The sequence below is a fragment of the Crocodylus siamensis genome, chromosome 5, assembly GCF_052110815.1.
Source record: "Crocodylus siamensis isolate JL-2025a chromosome 5, ASM5211081v1, whole genome shotgun sequence".
Taxonomy (NCBI): domain Eukaryota; kingdom Metazoa; phylum Chordata; order Crocodylia; family Crocodylidae; genus Crocodylus; species Crocodylus siamensis.
In genome coordinates, this window is record NC_143399.1 from 198296107 (window position 1) to 198315198 (window position 19092).

The 19092-nt window shown below is 44.4% G+C and overlaps 1 protein-coding gene and 1 long non-coding RNA gene across 10 annotated transcripts in view; one reads left to right on the top strand and one right to left on the bottom strand.

Annotated features, from left to right (window-relative positions):
* DLEC1 (DLEC1 cilia and flagella associated protein) overlaps nucleotides 1-19092 on the bottom strand; it is a 60430-nt gene that overhangs the window by 3078 nt on the left and 38260 nt on the right. For 2 of the 7 annotated variants that reach the window (XM_090047792.1, XM_090047790.1), the window contains exons 24-37: nucleotides 17361-17549; nucleotides 16739-16806; nucleotides 15568-15719; nucleotides 13564-13667; nucleotides 12801-12871; nucleotides 10590-10804; nucleotides 9417-9560; nucleotides 7368-7490; nucleotides 6409-6503; nucleotides 6223-6307; nucleotides 5495-5680; nucleotides 3691-3852; nucleotides 2140-2296; nucleotides 1518-1638 (exon numbers count right to left, since the gene is read on the bottom strand). In XM_090047792.1, coding sequence (XP_089903918.1) covers nucleotides 1518-1638; nucleotides 2140-2296; nucleotides 3691-3852; nucleotides 5495-5680; nucleotides 6223-6307; nucleotides 6409-6503; nucleotides 7368-7490; nucleotides 9417-9560; nucleotides 10590-10804; nucleotides 12801-12871; nucleotides 13564-13667; nucleotides 15568-15719; nucleotides 16739-16806; nucleotides 17361-17549 — 1872 coding nt within the window. The other 5 variants (XM_090047791.1, XM_090047793.1, XM_090047794.1 and 2 more) reach the window with 5 other exon arrangements.
* Nucleotides 3681-15556, top strand: LOC149865118 (uncharacterized). Of its 3 annotated transcripts, none has more exons than XR_016442382.1 (3): nucleotides 3681-3814; nucleotides 5459-5639; nucleotides 15428-15556. It is a non-coding gene; the product is annotated as an uncharacterized LOC149865118 (long non-coding RNA). The 3 variants fall into 3 exon arrangements; XR_016442383.1 differs by lacking the exon at nucleotides 15428-15556 and adding an exon at nucleotides 10522-10659; XR_016442381.1 differs by lacking the exon at nucleotides 15428-15556 and adding an exon at nucleotides 6023-6215.

Consider the following 19092-nt stretch of genomic DNA (forward strand, 5'->3'; position numbering starts at 1 on the left):
ATCCCATGATTAAGAGCCTCTGATGGGGGAACCTTGTCAAAGGCTTGTTGGAAGTCCAAATACACTGCAATCAACTGCTTACTGACACTCTCTCAAAAGAACTCGAGTAGGTTGGTAAGGCCCCCACTGCCTTCACCCCACCTGCCTGCTACCACCTACCCCCTGACTGCCTCTCCCACCACCTGCCCCACTGCAGTGATGGGGACAAATTTAAGGCAGCCCTCCAACAATTAGATTCTATACATGGACAATTATAACATCTATAATTTTTTTTTGTATGCAATCCAATTATGGGATGTGGGGGGGGACATGACATATTTCACTGCCAGGTACTGTGCAACTTGCAGACATTAAAGGACTTGAGAAAACATTATCAGATTCTATTATTCCTCACCCTTCTATAATCCCATCTTTTATCATTTCTGTTGCTGTATATAAAACCTTTAGACATGAGGTAGCACATCACCATCAACTCAGTTGTTTTTGTGAAGTGCTGTATGCAGGTGTTACACAAAATCCCACAGCCATCTATTTTCATTAACAAGGGCTGCTTCTAGCTGCAGATGCAACACTGCTATGTGAAGCTTTACAGTTAGCATGGCCTGTTATGCTAACAGTTATGGTTTCCAAAGCTCCAAGTGACTGTGAAGCACTAGGGTGGTGACATACATGCCTGATGAAGCACTACAAAAATAGCTGTTTCACTTCAAAAAATCCTCCCTGGGAAAAGCAGGAACCACTTCGAAGTGCTGCCTGGAATGGCTGCAACCTCTATTTGCTGCCTCTTCATCTGCAGGTGCTGCGTGCTCCTTTAGTAAGACTGAGGAATGTAAGGCTAGTTCACGGAGGACCCAATATAAACCTTCATCTCAGGATTGGGACTGCTTACAAGGGTGTATTCAGCCCTCCACGTCAGCTTGGGAAGGATTTTCTGGTTGAGTTTAGCAGCGCTTCCCAGTACGTGTTTTATATAGACAATGCAATAAATGTGTTGCTGCACCCATTACAGCATAAACAAGGGTTTCGGTTTTTTGGATAGCTGAGCAACAGTACTCGCGTGTGTAGCATACACTCGGAGAGCAGCCAGCAAGTGCTTGCAGTCTGTCCACCACAGCATGTGCAAACTTGAAAGAACTGCTTGAGCTCCATGACAGCGGGACAGCGGTATTTTAACACTCGTCCCTACGCTTGGGGACTTGCATTGTGACCACGCACATTGAGGATGTCTGAATCCCATCTGTCTGTTAGTGCAGTAACTGCACAGACAGGCATGCCAGCATGTGTGCCTGTGTATACATGGGCCCTTAATCACTGACAACACAACTCAGGGACTAACTGTCATCCTTACTGATCACTTCCATAGAAACCTCCTTTGTTGTAGGACAAGAAGAGCAAAGCTCCCCTTGTTGACAAGAATGTAACACAGACCCTGGGCTGAGACTGCTTTAAATGAAATTAACACCTTAGTAGCCTGGGCTTGAAAATCTCCTTGCAGCAAACCTGTGCTCTTACTATACCTTGCTGTAAAACAGATCTGTAAAGGTACTTTGGTGGGTAAGTCAGCTTCACGGGCCTCCAGACTTCCACTGGAGGGGGAGATGGAAAATACTTCCAGGTCAGCATGCTGCTCCTGTTGGTCTGCAACAAAGAATGAACATGCAGAGGCCTTCAGTGGAGAAGTATCGTGCAGCATTCACATAAGTCAAGACTATAACTCCTGAGTCACCGGGGAAAGCTGCCTGGTGTCCTGTCCAATGCAATGTTTCATTTGCATTCGGGCAGCCTAAATAGTCATCCCCTGTCAGGCGGGAATGGGGGCAGCTGTAAATGGTACGGCTCAAACTTGCTCCCACTGCAGCGGATGGGAGTGGCTGCTGCTCTGCATCTTTTGACTCTGAGGCTTAGATTTGCAAATTAATCCAGTAGGTGCAATTCTATTCTCCGCAGTCAGTCTGGAGCGAGGGTTGAAATAAATGGAATTAGTTATGCTGGTACAAAAGCAGTCACAAGATTGGAACTAGATGTAGCCTGCTTGCTGACAGTGACTGCCAGGGTATCCTGACCTACTGACAATGTTAAATGGCTAACTGAATGGGAAGGCAAAAAGCTAAAAATGAGTCACTGGCAAAGGCTTCGTACCCAGTAGAACAATCCAGTAACTTCTACACCTGCTCCGGTTTAACAAGAAGACGTTTTCTATCTTGGGCTGACCAACAAAGCAGGTTGCAAAATCTATTGTCTCACAGGAGAGCTCCAGTACGGGAACAGTAAGGAATGCAGTTACCGGCAACAGCTGCTGGGTACAAGAGAGAGGAAATGAGCATTAAACTTGTAACATAGTCTGGAAAGAACCAGCATTATTCCATCCCTTAGCTGTTGGCTTGGGCAGGCGAAGGGTATACAGTTTCTGTAGCGCTGTAATGATAGTTGCTATGGATGACGTTAGGGGCCACAGAAGTGTTGTGCTGTGTTTGCAGGGGACTACAATACATGTCATTCTGCAGTTCAGACTTAGTTAAACTAATGGTTTATTATGACAGGGAAAGGTAGCGTGTATCTGTTCAGATAGATAGACAGATCTTCAGATCTGCCACTGAATGGACTCAGTGTAAGGGACGGTATAGCGCCCCAGGGCTGTTTAGCTACTAAGGGTTGTGTGGAGACAAAGGCCGCATACAAACATTCAGTTTCTTCTGGGAGAGTTGCTGCTTTCTCAAGAGAAACCATGAGTGTAAGGGGTGTTCACGATTTTTCTCCCAAACTAAAAATGGCCACTCAGGGAGAAAAATAACCTAGGTAACAACTAGAGTTTAATCAGTCCCAGTACAGTTTCTCCTGAGAGAGCAAATGTCTGTATATACTGACTGTCTCCTGGGGAGAAAAAGAAAGCTAGGGGACTATGTTCTCTCCTGAGAGCAGCTCTGGGTTTCTCTACGGTGAGAGCAAACCTAGGAAAATGCTCCCAGGTTGTTTTAATGTACTACATAGCAAAGTCATTTTCACTCTAGCATCTCTGACTTCTTCAGGACTGTATCTGACACATGGTTGTTAACTGTCTTCTTGTGTGTAGACTACCTAGGATGACTGCTTTTGTCCATAGCTTAGGTGTGCTGCTTAGAAACACTTCGGAGGAAAAAAACCCTGCATAATCCTGAAACTGCTTCCGCTCTAGATACATATTGCCTCACCACTCTATAGGGTCCAGTCTGGTACTGCTCAGAGTTAAACTGTCTGAGGGTAACAAGACACATGAGCTCAAGCAGGCTTGAAAGACTTTCGAAGAACAGAGCTGGTAAGTAGCCACTGGCACACTCCTCAAGCTAGAAGTGACCACAGCTGCAGCTAGGCAGTAAGGGGCACAGTGTAACTGGACAGGTCATCTCTTGAGGTGTAAAACCCAGGCCCTCCTGCCATATAATCAGACATTCTATATCCCCTCTTGGGAATAGCAGGGAATTGGCCCTAGCATGCTGGTCCAAATCGGGTTGTCGGCCTGGGAGGTCTCTGCCGTTTCAGCTGAAAGCTATGCCTTGTTTCCTTCTGCACTGCGACTGTCACAGTTGGCACACGTCACCCCAGGAACGACTGCATTTCAGCATGGGCAAATCACGGTTTGAATATTGACTGAAGATCCAGAATGGATGCAAGAGCCCTTATGTGGAGCTGCCTTTTCTTCTCTTATCTTCTTACCTGGGTTGTTCTGTTCTTGTACTCAATAACTAGATGTTGACTAAATTCCAGCTTCCTGTCTCCATTCTCCAGCTCCAGCTTTCGGATTCCAGGAAGCAGCTGCTCAGCTGGCAGACTCTGATATGTAAGTAACTCTAGCGTCGTGTGGAATGACACTTTCACCTGGGGGAAAGGGTTCAGACAAACACTGTGTGTGAAAAACCTCGGTTAGGAAATCCAAAGCAAAAACTGCCCAGATAGCCCATTTGACCCCCACCATAGCACCAAGCTGGGGCCCAAATTCCCAGTGGAACCTGTGCAGCAAAGCAAAGGTAAAAATAACCTTGATGTTTCCATGGAAGTTAAAGGGCCAGTGCACAGAAAACAAAGGGGCAAAGATGAACTGCAAACTTTTAAAATATGGTGAAATGAAACCCAACAAGTTTAGGAACTTAAATTCCCCAGAATGTGACTCTGATTCTCCACCTACTACCCTCATTTTACCCTGCTGCCTTCCACAGGGTTATTCTGTGCTTTCAGTCCACTGGACTCAAGCCCCCTGTGCCTGTGTCTAAGAGCAGCGGCCTTGTTACACTGTACGCTGCGAGCTGCACAAACTTTGATGGGTGTTAGCACTAGCTCGAGTTTGGAGCAGTCACACTTCAGGCCAGCAGGGCCTGGCAAACTGAAAGGTAGGAATCTTCCCTCTTGCTCCCATGGCCTCCACCACTCCCCCCACCCTGTCCCTGGGGCATTACTTGTGGCTGCCTGCAGTGTCCCAGGGGAGTAGACAGGAAAGGGCTAACTTGCCTGCCGAGCTGCCACTGTATAGGCTGCTGGTCTTCTGGGCCAGAAAGCAGCAGCAGCTGTGGCAGCAGCAATGGCAGCTGGACAGGTAAATTAGCCCTTCCCTGCCTGCTCCCCTGGGACTGACAGTGCAGGCAGCCACAAATAAGGGGAGCAGGGAGAGGTGCACTGGGCATGATCTAGGCCAGCAGGGGAGGAGGGTGGGTGGGGTGTTTACATTAGGGTATAGCCTAGAGTGGCTACACCTTAGTGTGTAACACAAGCTGGGTAACGTGGATCAAAGATAATCCTTCCTTGGAGTGGCATCATTCTGAGCTGGCTAACGAATGTTTAAAACTAGTTTCCGGTGTTAATCTGTGCTTCTTAACAATCTACGACAATCTGTGTTTCTTAACAACCCACATGTTAGCTGCCTCAAATTATCATGTAACAAGGCCCTAGATTTTGGATTGATAAATGCATGTTCAAAAGGCTACATGCACTTCAGCCTCCACTCCTCCAAAAAACATTCCTACCCAGGCATACGCATCGAAGGTCTGGGCAGCCCTCAAGCATGCACCATGATCCAGGAGGATCAACTGCTTCCACATGTACTTCATTTCATTCCTGAATGGGGGACTGCATTTCCTGTGCCAGCAGCAAGCATACCTCAAACCATCATTTCTGGCTACCCAGGCCATGCCTTATGCAGTGGATTGAGACAGGGGAAATGGGAGTTAGATCTTCTCTTTTAAATTGCAAATCCAATAACAATTTGTCTCTTCACCTATTTGGGAGCTGCTTTAGAGCACAATCTTGGATGTATTTAGTGTTCCCTGAAAAGTGACTTATTTGGGAGAGCCTAAGAAAAGTACAGCAGGGCATCACTACAGGCTGTGCTTAAAGCAGAGTAGGTGCCATCCTGGAATTAATGTTTGCCAGTAGTTACAACATCAAGATCCCATCTCTTTGCTGACTGTTTCCTCTGCCTCCCCGCCCAAAGTTGTCTGTTCCAGCCTGGCGGTTGTTCTGAACCTACCAGCATGTTTTGCTGTGGATGAAGGAGAAGCTCCTGCTCTTGTTCTTCCCTGTCACTGTGGGCTGTTTTCAGGCTCTTGTCACCAGCTACGCTGAAGGGCATAGACAGAAGGAGCCTGAAGTGCAGAAGAGCCCCTGTGGAATTGGTGAGTTTCAGGTTGTGGCTAGTGATGGACTCTGTCAACACCTGAGAGAGAGAGTATCGGAAAGCTTTTCAGCCTGGTTCACTTGTGAGGTTTGCAGTGTTCTAGTATCAGGTTACTTTGTAGAATCCGAGACTGGGAAACGCCTGTCTCAAACCAGTTCGTTTTCTCTTTCATATGAATTAACTAAAAAAAAAAAAAAATAAAACTAATGCAATAAAGCCAGACAAAAACGCTAGGGCACAGTGAACTGCTTAACTAATAGACCGCGCTGGGCACTCCAGACCTTTGATAATCTGCAAATTAATTGTTTTGCTTCTCATCTTTGCTGCAACTACTGAATCACAGGATAGTTGTCCTAAGCATCACCTTTCCTTGGCTCCTAGATAATTATCCTGGAGTTTCCTCTGGCCTACCTTGTACTCTACAAAACAAAGTTCTTATTGCGTTCAAAATCTAGTACTGCAACACGGGTGTAGGGGCAATAAATATGTACTTCACAGACAATGTGTGGGCTGTCATGAGTTACCTTCAGCGCTGAGCAGCAACTGGAAACAGCTGAACACAGTGATGTGTAAATTCTCACCTTTGGAAGAGGCTGATCTGGTATCAGATCACTTGCTACAGCATAAAACACCAATCCTTCATCACAATCCATGTCCACATTTAACCTGAATGTAGGGAATCAGAGCCTGTTAGTACTCATTGCTCTTTCACCGATTTCATTTTGCTGTTTACTGGCAGTTGGGGATGTCAGGACTGTTGTACTTACACGGCAGGTTTTACAAGCGCTTGCAGGTCTGTTCTCAAAGGGGCAACTTCACGGCCATGTGACCGAGACACCTTGCCAGGTATCATCTGTGCGAGCTGACAGCAAAGGGAAGAACATACGCTGATCAGACCAGAGGGCCAGCCACAAGCGCTACATTTGGATAGGCTGTTACGCCCTCAATGAGTTGCACCTGGCAATATTTGGTGATCTGTAGTACTTTATACTTTATGCTCACTCTCTAAAAGCTCTGCTGGGAACAGCCATGCCTAAGCCATGTTTGCATTTTGAATGGAAACAAAAATGGTGTTTATTAAACAATACAGAAGCTTCTCATTAATATTAGGGCAAATCCTGTTGCCTAGTCACAGAAAACATCATGGATAAATATTTGACTGTAGTTAATTAGCACCATGTGTGCTTCTGTACTGCTTATAGCTGAGAAACTCTGTGTTACAGATGCTGCTTCAGCTGTCTTTGTCATTCCAGAAAAAGTCTTGCAGCAGACAGGTGCTTTGACCAAATGTATAAGGTAGGCAAGCCGCAGGGCCAGGAACAGACTGTGGGAAGCCTGAGTTGCACTCGTTATCATGCAAAAACTACCTTGTAATATCACCTTGAGGTCTGGACCAGGCACAGGACTCCAACTCGTCAGGCCCTGTACAAACACAGAGCAAGAAACAACCCCTACCCAAAGGGTTTCCAGCCAAAAAGACTAGATGAAACAAATGGGTGAGGGTGGAGGAGGGGGAGTAGAAGTAAGAAAACCAGAATATTTACAGTAGCTGCATGCAGTTATTAACCAAGCAAGAGCCCAAATCACAACTCATCACCTGCCCCTCTGGACATGAGTACTAAGTAATATGTGCAGTGTTACACACTAGTTGTATTCAGAGCAGAGAGGGAGCTTAAACAGCAGTATTTTTTTCTTATCTACAAACATAGCCCTGGTGAGAACATACCTTCTGGTCCAGACTCATAAAGCCCAACGCATACCCCTGGCACTCCATTTTGTTAATGCTCTGTGGCAGGATGAGTGGATTGAAAGCAACATGGATGGAGGTGCTGCCACCTCCTGGGATCACCTGGAAGCAGAGCAATAGAAAGACATTATTTAGCACAAGCACATGACCTATTCGGCATCATGGAAACGCTGTCAGGGCTATGCACCTGGGAGTAACATGAAGCCTTGCACTTCAAGCACAGAGAAAGAGCTCTACAGACTGGCCCTTGGCCAAATCTGCACCAAAATGACAGTGTGTCATTAAACCACTGTGAGAATTTCAGTGCAGGTCTATGTGTATGGGCAATCCCAACAGTAGCCTTGGAGATTGATTTCTAAATCTCCACATACTAACCCCAAGGCCCCTGGCACACATTACACTTCAGTTATTACCCAGCTACATGTTAATCTAGTTCATGGCACGATAAAAAAAGGAATAAGCCACAAAGTTATTAACCAAACTAATACATGTAATAACTTACGGCTGGTTCCCATCATGCCATAGATTGAAAGTGTGGCCAGGCTGATTGGGGCTCCTAGTCTCCAGTGGCCCATTGGAGTCAAAAGCTACAATGTGCCCCTGAGGCTGGGAGCCACGACCAGCTGCTACTCCCAGCCACACTGGAGCCCTCGACTCAGATATCCCCCCTGGGCTGGGAGCCGTAACAGATCAGGGCTCCCAGTCTTGGAGCACAGCTTGAGTCAAGGGCTCCACTGTGCCCCTGTGGCTGGGAGCCTCATCAGCTGTTGGGGCTCCCAGTCGTGGGACCTGGCTACTTGCTGGTGCAGAGGTAGCTCAGGGTCCGGAGCCCATGCTCCCCCCGCACCAGCAGCACTGCACGATGGGATCTGATGCTTGATCCCACAGTTACATCTTCTGCTGGGCATGTGTGGCACGCCCAGCTCTTAGCTATCTGTGGTTGTCACCCTGCCTCTTCCTAAATTAACAGCTCTTAGTCTCTGGGCACAGAATTAATTTTCTGAGGCTGTACTAGTTTGACTTACAAACATTTTAAAGTTTAACCCATATTTGCAGTCACATCCGTGCCTATTTACAAACAGTGTTCACAATCAACTGTATATGCCAACTTGGACAATTGTAAATTCTTAAGAGATTCAAGTTTCCACAGTCTGAGATTTAACCTTTTTTTTTTTTTTTTAAAAGAATCCTTTAAAAATTCTCTTTAGATAAGTCTAACCTTTATTGAATCCCTTGAGCAAAGAAAATCCCTACAATTGGAAGCTGAAAATTGACACATTATTAAACTATTACAAGATTTATGACGTGTTTATTTTAACACCCATTAATACTCATTTTTTTCTTACTGATGCTAATACTCCTAACGATTATTATTTCCAGTGCAGTTTCCATGTCATTTTTCTGTCACACTTGCAAATATATTTTTATTCCAGACACTGTGGCCCATATCAGATCAGTTAGTTCTGAGGCACTATGGATTTTCCAGTGTTTATATAGGATGAATTGCCTATATAAAAGCCTGTCAGTGGCCTATGAGATAGCAGCCTTTGTCCAAAGGGCTGCCTTATAGCTCAACCAACTATACAAGACAGGTCTTCACTAAGCTAAGAACCTGCTCCCAGCTTTTGGGGGCCTGGATAACCTACAGGTAATGTCACTTTCCTCTGTCTTCCTTAGGGTAGTGGGAGAAGAGCTCTCCTCTTTTTCTTAAAAGCTTGAAGTTTCCTTTCCAACTGCTTTGCTCTTGTTTAGGTATCTAGGTTGTAGCTGTATTGGTCTAGAGGAGAAAGGAATCAGGACGCGCAGTAGAAATGATATCTTTTATTAGACCAATAAGATTTTTGCAAAAGCTTGCAATTAAATTTTTTTTTTTTGCATAAATCTTGTTGGTCTAGTAAAATATATAATCTCTACTAGGAGTCCTGATTCCTTTTTGCTCTTGTTTAGTGCTCTTTGCACCACTTCAAAGTCTTCTCCTGCCCCCTAGAGGTGTCTGTTTGCAAGCAGCAACTTGCAAGCCTGGCTTACAATTTGTCTAGGAGTTACACAGAATGGGTGGTCTGAGGGAACCCCTTCATGAGCTTGAATGATCACAGAGATGATTTTCTTTGGAGCAGTTGCTTGACTGCAGTCTTCAGAATCACTCCTTCCTCCATCTTCTACATAGGATGCCTATAGGCACAAAAAGGGTTAGACGCAGACATGTTAAAGACCGAGTAGGGCTGTGAGAGCTGTACAATGAACTATTTATTCATTACCAGCAAAAACAGGTAGTACTGTTTGGCCCTACTTTCCTGTGTAAACTTTGTTCATTGACTCCTGGGGATGAACTCCTGGACAGATAAGCTATTTGGCCCATAGGTGGAAGGTTCTCTCTCTGACCATATAAAGTGGCAATCTGGCCCTACAGCTTTCTACATTAATGTTTTAAGCACTGCTTTACCTCCCGGGTGACAAGAAAAAGAATGTAACTGCGATACTGAAAGCTTTAAAGCTTTCAGTTTGTTGGTAAGCTGTAGCTCGAGCCTTTCAAAGAACTAAACTGTAAAAAGACAACACTATCTATAAAATATGCTAAAGCTATAATAGCAGTTCCAGTATTACAGTAAAGGACAGAAACAGCAAACACCGCTGTCTGGACAGGGTACGTTCTAGGTCCAATTCTGTTCTCCAACAGCATAACTGGGCAGAAGTTAGCCTTACAAATCTCTCATGAAGACAGCTGGTGTAAACAATACTGAGGTCCCCCTGCCTCAATATTGCTCTGAGGTTTTGAGAATTTGCATTTTTAAAATGTGTCAGTCTTTTACTGGAAAAAATCAAGTGTTCCAGCCAGCACCACTCATAATTTTAAGCCTAAAAGCTACTATCTGTTCAGGCTTCTAGAAACTATGATCCAGTTTTCTTTGACTTATACAGCTCTGTGACCTCTCTGTTAGATATATTCAAGGATGACAGGTTGGAGTCTGTCTTAAATGGCTGACAACAGTTACTTCATCCAGAAGAGAATATGAACACAAATGGCAATATTTAGATTAGTTTGCATGGGAAATGAAAATCTCTGATAAGGACCTTGCCTCAAGAGCAGATAAATATGACAGTACAATGTACTACGTTTTTATTTCTACTGTAGGTTTTGTTACCAAGAACCCATTCCTCTATGTTGGCAGTAACAAAGAAAATAGTCCAGCAGCAACTTACGTCTGTGAGCTGGGAAGTTGGAGAAATGGTGTCTGTGGTGTCACGGACTGCGCTGTCGTTAAATACACCCTTGGTCTCTGAGGTGCTAGTACTTGACTCCACTTCGTTCCCATCTATGTCCTTCAGAGGAAAAGGAGTGCCATAAAACACCAACAGGTCCACTAGCTTCTCAGAATCTGGTTCTTGATTGTAAGTTTCCCAGTCCATGCGAATGTCTGAGTTAACCAGGAGAAAGGACTATTAACTCCAGCTATGCAAAAGACTTGGAGCTTTGTTATTCCTCGAGAAAAAAAATGAAAATAGATAACAGGCTACCTATTAGAAGTCTATATCAGAGCAGTCTAAAGCTACTCCTACTCTGGAGACAAGCCAAGTGACACACCAAGGCACCTGCAAGCAGAGATGTCTTTAAACCATCTTTGCTTTACAGACTTTTACAAGCACAGCGTAGCCACCCCGATTCTCAACCTTTTTTTTTAGTATGTGAAGTGTTAATCTTGAGTGCTTTATTAAAGTAAATGCAGTATGTTCAGTGGCCTTGGAGACATAAGTTATCTGACCTCTGCCCTGAACAAATTACAACTTGAGGAATGAGACAAAGTTTGGACACAAGTACACAGCTAGATGGTGCCGATTTACAAGGGTTTTTTTATTTCTAATAGTGGGATGATGGTAGCATTTTGTTGACATGGGTTAAGGCCTTGAGGGTTTCACAATGTATTTCAAAGATGGTCCAGAGATCCTAATCCCACCTGTCTGTGTTCTGAGGAAGGCCAGCATGGACAGGAAAGGGCTCCAGACCTAACTGGGTGAATAGCCACCTCAAGGTGGATACCTGGAATAAGCAGAAAGCCTATGAGAAAGGGACAAAAGGGCACAGGTTGATCTGTCTTGGAGGTCAAAAAGCATAAAATGAGAATTGCCAAAAGTTAAGCTGTGTTAAACCTTGCAAAGCAAAGCAACATCTAACGGTTACTGGCCATATGACTAAGAGAACAATGATGTTGACACATGAAGCAAAGTCAGGATGGATAATACAAACAAGGTTATGCCACATTTGAGATGAAAGCAACACTTGAGGGGTTTAATGCACTCAGGTCACAGAGGTACCAGGCAGTCTCTATCTCAGACTTCTGGACACACTGAAACATAAAAATGCAGTTGTGACAGCAAGGGTTTTTAATGTATCTGTTAAGTTGAGGTTGGTACCATATGGCGAGAGAACAGCAAACATAGTATCTGTATTTAAGAAGGGGAATGAAGGCAGTGATCTGAGCAACTATAACCCTGTTATTTCATCCTCAATGGCATGCAAGGCTTTTTAGAACAGGGTCTGAAGGAAAGAATTAGCAAAGCCACAGAGGTATACACGGGATATAGGATAAAATACAACAAACAGGTTTACTAAAGGTAGATTGGAAAAACTAATCTGGCAGCTTGTTTTGACAAGGTAACAGACTATTTTTTGGCCACGGGAAATACAGCAAGAAGAGCTATATAGCAGTGTTGGCACACAAACAAATGGGTATAAACTGGCTGGAAACTAGAAGAAACTTTTCTTCTATCAGATGACAGGGGGCCTAGAACAGATTTCTAATCAGAGCAGTGAGATCAAAAGCCTAACTCCTTTTCAGATGGATCTCTGTCAGTCTGAGAGACAAAAGAGGTGGTAGCTGTGTTAGTCTGGTGTCAGGCAGAAGTTAAGGCAGGGGCAACCTTAGAGACTATCTGTTTCAGAGAACTAACTTGAGAAAACTTGTCAGGTTGTGAAGGGGGACTGTGCCACACAGTGCTTGGGATAGAACAGGATTCGCTCGAGGCCCCAGGCATCCCTTGCCGTCGTGTGTTTCTATGAAGAGACAATAAAACAGCAAGATCCCTGGTGCACTGGGACAGGATGTTTAGCTGTTTCCCACTAAAGAACAGGATGTGCCATATGTAGTAGACTAATGCATATGGAGGTTTCAGAGACCAATGAATATTCCCACACAACTAGAGGCCTGGCAATGTTGGCCACTGCTCTGCATTAGGTAAAATACAAAATAGCTGAGATTTTCTCCTGCTGTTCCTTTGCTGCCTTCAAAACAACCCTCTCCCTCGCCCCAATTAAGAAACCTAAAGTTAATCATATCATCGGTTAGTGGTTGTGCTTTAATCACTGTAGGGGATGAAGGGATAGCGTATTTGTCTGTACCATGACATTCACCTTACCAAAGGGTGTAGGATTATTAAGCCTGATGCAACGGGAGACCATGTCCCCTCCAGAGACGTGAGTGCCGAACCTGGAAAACAAGGATAAGTCACCTTTCTTTTTACATGTGCAGAAAACACTCAGTCCTGAGAGCCTTTTTTTGTTAATGACTTGAAATGTACCATCTTATATTTACTAGTTGGCATCTTTTTATACTGGCAATCAGGTAATCTGAGGCCAGTATTGGAAATACAAAGTTCCCTTGTACACCTGAATTGTACTCCATTGTCTGCTTTCTCCATGTTTTGATAATGGCCTCAGATTTTTCTTTGTGTGCACAAACCCGTAGCTCATGACAGCGGGTGGCCACAGAAATTAATGGCAGCATTTTGTGGAAGTATCACCAGCTGCCCGGGGGGAAGAGGGACAGTCTCCCCCATTGGTGCTACCATTCCAGGGATTTAGCTTGGCATTAAAATCAGTGAAGTCTGGAGCGAGTAGAGTTTAATCAACATTAAACACTGGAAAACCAGTCTACAATGGCTGGTGGCACAGTTCAAATGAAGGGCTGAGGACAGTCTGTATGTGGAAGCAGGGCATTTTTGTCATGTTAGGACAAATATAACCCTGTGGTCTGGTTTTTGGTTGCAAAGCAGAGTACAGCATGTGCTGTACTTCAGCAAACATCAGTGAGCTTTCCCAGCCTCCTCACTGTACCGTGACTGATAACAATTGATGCTGTACCCACTGGCATGCTTCTCCAACCGTGTGTAGGGGCAATACCTTATTATTGGCATTTTAGCTTGAGGTCCTGTCATCTGCAAGAAGATTGGGCAGCCTTTCACAGTCATTTGCATAGGAATTAACATAGGCTTCAGGTCTCCCACCTAAAAAAGTGCATTTTGCAATTAGAAACAAGTGTTACCTTGGCAAGTGGATTACAGAATAGGAACAAAGGGCTGGCTCTGGGTCACTGACTCCAGCTCCCCACAACTGCAGGTAACCAAGTCATTAGACATTAGGTCCACCAGGATCCACAAGACCATTCCAGTCCTTCAGGCAGACCACAACACGCTCCCCGGCACTTCATAGCAAATTTAAGACTTTTAGCATGAAAGATCAAGAACCTCAAATACTCCACTGCACCACAGGGAGAGAACAAGGATGCTGCCAGTGCCTTAGGCCCATGCTATTACAGGGAGTTTGTCTGGAGACATATGCCCAGATGAACCCGGAAAGGAAACCAGGTCCCACGTTAGAGAGGAAATCAAATAACTAGCCAGGTAGCCAGAAAGGCATCTCTGTACAAATAGAGCAACTGGCATACTATATAAGCTGTCCAATCTCTAGCTGAGGCCAATATCTGATGCTTCAGAGGAAGGGAGGGAGGGAAAAAAATCCTTCCCAGCTTCTACAGGTAACCATAAAATGCCCTGAAATCTGAGATTAATAGTGACAGGTTGCAATCTATATGGACTATGCTGGTAATTCAAGGCAGAAGAGATGGACAGAGTAAGGAATCTGATCCAGCATCTTTACAACCACCGAAACCACTCTCCTCACTTGGGGTGTAAAATGTAGGGTGTAGAAATGCAGCATATTCTCAAAAAGACAAGTTCCTTGCAAGGACCCTGAGCTATGACAACTTGACAACACCTGTGGCAACAGCTGTTCCAATGCTCAGCGTTCCCCTACTGCCACAAAACTACATCTCACCTAGACACAAACTGCTCTAACTTTGGTCTCTGCTGCCGGATCCTACCGTACTTCTCAGCACGGTCAAGATGTCCCAGCTCTGCAGACACCACCCTGACATGCATGTACCCCCACAGATGGCAGCAATAGCTCCTTTAACTTCATGGGGACACTGAACAAATCAAACAGATGAAAACTTGTATCACAATTCCCAGCTCCATGATCTCCCCAGTGTTAGCCACCTGTGTCTGTCTGGAAAACCATTCTGTCCATTCCTCTGGTGATCAGATTAGAAAAATCTTTTAATTTCCACGCTAAATTCATTTCATGGTCAGTTACATGCACTTGATCTCGTACCAATATTATCTTCTTACTTAAACAGTTTTTCTCCTTCCCTAGTACTTACTCCTTGGCATATTTATAAAGGTTATCACATCCCCTCTGTCAGGCTAAACCAGCTAAGTTCTTTTAATAACCTCTCATAAGACGGGTTCTCCATTCCCTTAATCTTTCTAATAGTTTTTCTCTGCACTTCTTCCAGTTTATATTCATCTATTTTGACTACAGGTGACTGAACCATACATAGCATTCTGAAGGGCCTCTTTCCAATGTCTTTCACAAGAGTACTGATACTTCACTGTCTGTAATGAAAATACAACATTTGACACATCCAAGAATTGAGCTGTATTGCAGTGGTGGATTTTGGTCAACCCATAATTCAGAACCGTCTCTTTTCCCCCCTCCTTTAACTAATGAGCTTCCAGCTGACAGAGTCCATAAGAGCTTGACTTTTTACATTTCATTCCATTTTTATTGGAATGAAATTTAACAAGTCGTGTTGTCCAGTTTTACTGTCATGTTCTCCCGTATTACTTTAGTTCAAGACATTATGATATTCTTCCTATATCATAACCCCCATCAGCAACAACTTCCAGTTTTATGTCATCCACAGGTTTCCCTGGCACACACCATCTAGGAAAAACTACTCTGGATCTCCACTGGAATCCTAACTACCTGAAAGATAAGTTAACAAAAAGGAATTCAGGTGCCCAACCTGTAACTGTGTTGATCAGAACTGCAAACCCCACCTACCACACAGATGAGGTCATCGTGGTACTCTCCCCACATGTTGTTGTAGGCTGTTATTTCTATAATTAGTCTCTGGAAGGCTTTCATTGTTCCTGTGGAAGGCTGGACATGGAAAGCAGCTCCTCTCCCATGAGACAGCAATGCTGCTACTAATGCTGAAAGAGGACAGAAAGCTGTAGTTTGGAAGCTTTTGAGGAAACAAAATAAACTTTGTCCTTCAAAGAAAGTACAAGGCCAGATGCTGCTATCTGGCATAACTGCATTCACTTCAATGGAGCAATACCCATTTACACTGAGGCTCTAACCCATACAGCCAAACTGCACACACTTCCAAGCTGTTGTCATGTTATGTCGCACTTAAGAAAAATCATTTCAGGGGCCACCTGCCTCCCAATTTCCTGATCCTGCATTTTCCCAGGCAGTAATGTAATGCTTGAAAATGCAAATTAATAAAATAAAAATAAACTCACTGCAGTAGGATGCATGGGCATTTTTACATGTGTTTTGGGATGCGGACCACATGGAACTGCATCACAGGGTGCCTTCTGAGAACTGCTGGTGCTAAACTATATATTAATTTGCCATGGGACAGAAAGCAGAACCTTACTTCAGGAGCAGTCTCACTAGCTCTGTGTGAACAAAAGTGCTCTTCTAGGTGAATGGGGGTCAGAGTCTGGTCCTGTGTATTGATACAGCACTTTGCACAAGGGAGACCTGATCCTTCCCAACTGGGTTACTGGGAGATACTGCAATATAAACAAGGTGCAACGCAGCAAAGGCAGCTCTCACTGTCAGTACATCCAACACTACTCAAAGCAAAGCAACAGCCTGAGATTGAAGTTAAGCCACAGTCTGCCCTAATCTTTTGAATTCTAGACCTGATCTAAATGACTGGCTTGGCAGCTCGGGAGCTTGATGTCCTTTATCAGTAAAACAGAACCCCATAGACAAGCCTTGTGCTGCCTGTCCCAGGCTGTTCACCAGCGTCTTGGTCCCATCCTGAACAGATAAGTGCAAAGGATGAAAGGTGTCATTACTGGCACATTCAGCCCTTTTCCCTTGCATGGGACTGCTGAATGTGCCAGTTGTGATGTCATCACCACATTTCATCCTTGGAGTTTGCCATCTAGGACTGGACTGACTGAGCTAGAAAGGAAAAATAGCTTTTCCATACCTGATTGTGCTCTGTTGGCCACATGCCTTGTAATCTGGGCTGTCCTCTTCACTAGGCATGTGGTGGATCTTGAGAAAGGAAAAAAATCTCCATGATAATCCTGTACCGCTAACATTATAGCTAGGTCTACCAGACTGCCAGTTGTTACAGCTCCAAGACAGACTTCCTGGCAACACCTGCAAGATGGCTTTTAAAAGTAACATCTTTAAAAATAAAATAATTTAAACCCAAAGTCCCATGTTCTGTGTGCCAGACCCTAAGCTGGCACAGAGCAGCATAGCTCCAAAGTCTATCGTGCTTTGTTATTTCACCCACTTAAACCTGGCTGCATATGTTTCCTGCAGACCTCAGGCAGACAGTACATCGGTTCTCAAGCGAAACATCAGGAACCGCGTTTCAGAAATACAAGGGCATTGCAAGGTGCTAAGTGCTGTTGATTCAAGAGTAAGCACTCTTCTCCCTGAGCTGGCACAGGATTTAAAAATGGATGGATGATTATGCTCTAACTCCAGTTTACCACCACTGACTTCAACAGAATTGCTCCAGATTTACATCAGTGTGAATGAGAGGGAAAAAAAATAGATTTAGCCTTTGATTCATTAGCAAGAAGGGCAACACTCACAGGCTGCTTCCTTGTTCCTCTGGCTTAGGCAGACAGCTTTTGAAATAATCAGCCTCCACACGGAAAGGAGCTTCAATCCCACTATGACTGGTAATCATTAGCTGACGCTTCACTATGCCTTGGAATGGAACTTCGGATCCGAAGTCCAGTAGAAGATCTTGAGAACTCTGCAGCATTTGTTTCTCATCACTGTAGATAGAAATGACATGAAATATTAAATTAGAACTCTCATTTATTCACATCTTGCAACCTCTGGGCTGTCAACTGTGCATCTTAGTGCCCGCACCGTCCCAGCCTCTGGTTAATTCATGAAAGCATATGAAGGCCTTCAGTACAGGGACTGAGAGGGAGAACAGGCAGGGAGAAATATTTATGAGCTCCAGTGAGTGTTAATCATTCCCAAAGGACTAGGTTGTCCCTGTGAATGGTTTAGCCTAGCTGGGGGGAGAAGCACAAGCGGAGTCCTTCCTCCTAATACTATACTTGTTGTATTAAGATCCTGGGCTTGGGTTTGATTCAAGTGCAATTTCTGCCCTCTGGATTTTTCCTTCTCCTAATGGGGAGGGAAATAGGCCTTTTTGCAAGCACGGTGCAAGTGGGGGAAATAATACGGACCCTTTCAAGGTCTATGTGCCCCTGAACCCTCTCTTAGTCTGCGGAGAAGTAAATTCAACTTTTCCACGGCAGCTATTGCAGGAACAGAAACCTCAAGAGAAAAGCTTGCCTGGAAGTTTCATTTCCTAGATGCTAGTGCAAACTCAGGTTACACAATGCATCCTTGTTCAGTTAATCTGGATGCCCCGGCCACAGAAAGTGAGCTGCTATTTACTTTCATACAGCAGGAATGTGGAAACCTCATTTCTTCTCATTATTTGGATCTTTTAAGGCAGAGATGCAATCGGTCCATAATCCAGCTTCCCATCTCCATCTATCATGGCTACCAATTGACTCAGGGTATTATGTCTTCCATTCTACTTCCTCTGTTCATAACGGATGTTTCTCAAAACCTTGCAATGGAAATGTAAATTAAGGAACTTAAAGTCTTCCATGTTGCCATCAATAACTGGCAACTAACAAGCTCCCTACTTTTGCTTTTGCTGTGATAATCAGCCATGTTGCACTCAGCAGCTGCTAAGTGACAAAGGTTGGATTGACCAGGAATTATGGTCCCCAAAGAACTGATCCAATGTTCTCTCTCAGACTAGTCACCATTTTTCTACAGACTAGTGCCTGAGAGGCTTGGCTCAGCAAAGCTTCCACAACAGGTGGACAAATACAATGTGCTGTCCTCCGTTTGTGTGCTTGGTGTCATTTTCTGTGTATGAGTGCTCTGTCGAAGTGCTGTCTGCGCTGCTGCTGCTGCTATAGGCAGTCTGTGTTCTCTTGAAGACCTTGATGTTATAGGAAGAATGATCACAGGCTAAATTCAGGGGTGAAAGTTCTGCCAGAGTTATTACCTACAAAGCACTTACTCACTAACAGGCACGGAAAATGGTTACAAGGTGTCAGCCCAATGCGTAGGGCACAACCCCAGCCCAATACTAAGTTCTGAGGATTTCCAGTTGCCCTCTTATGCACTGATCAAAATAACTTTGTTCCTATCAGGCATTTACATAATAAATGTCAACATCTCCACCAGACTGACTAATCCTTGATATTTTGTCATTATCTTCTGCAATCTGGCCCATCTGGCCCCATCCTTATCAACCAACCTTAATACTTAACCTTGTCA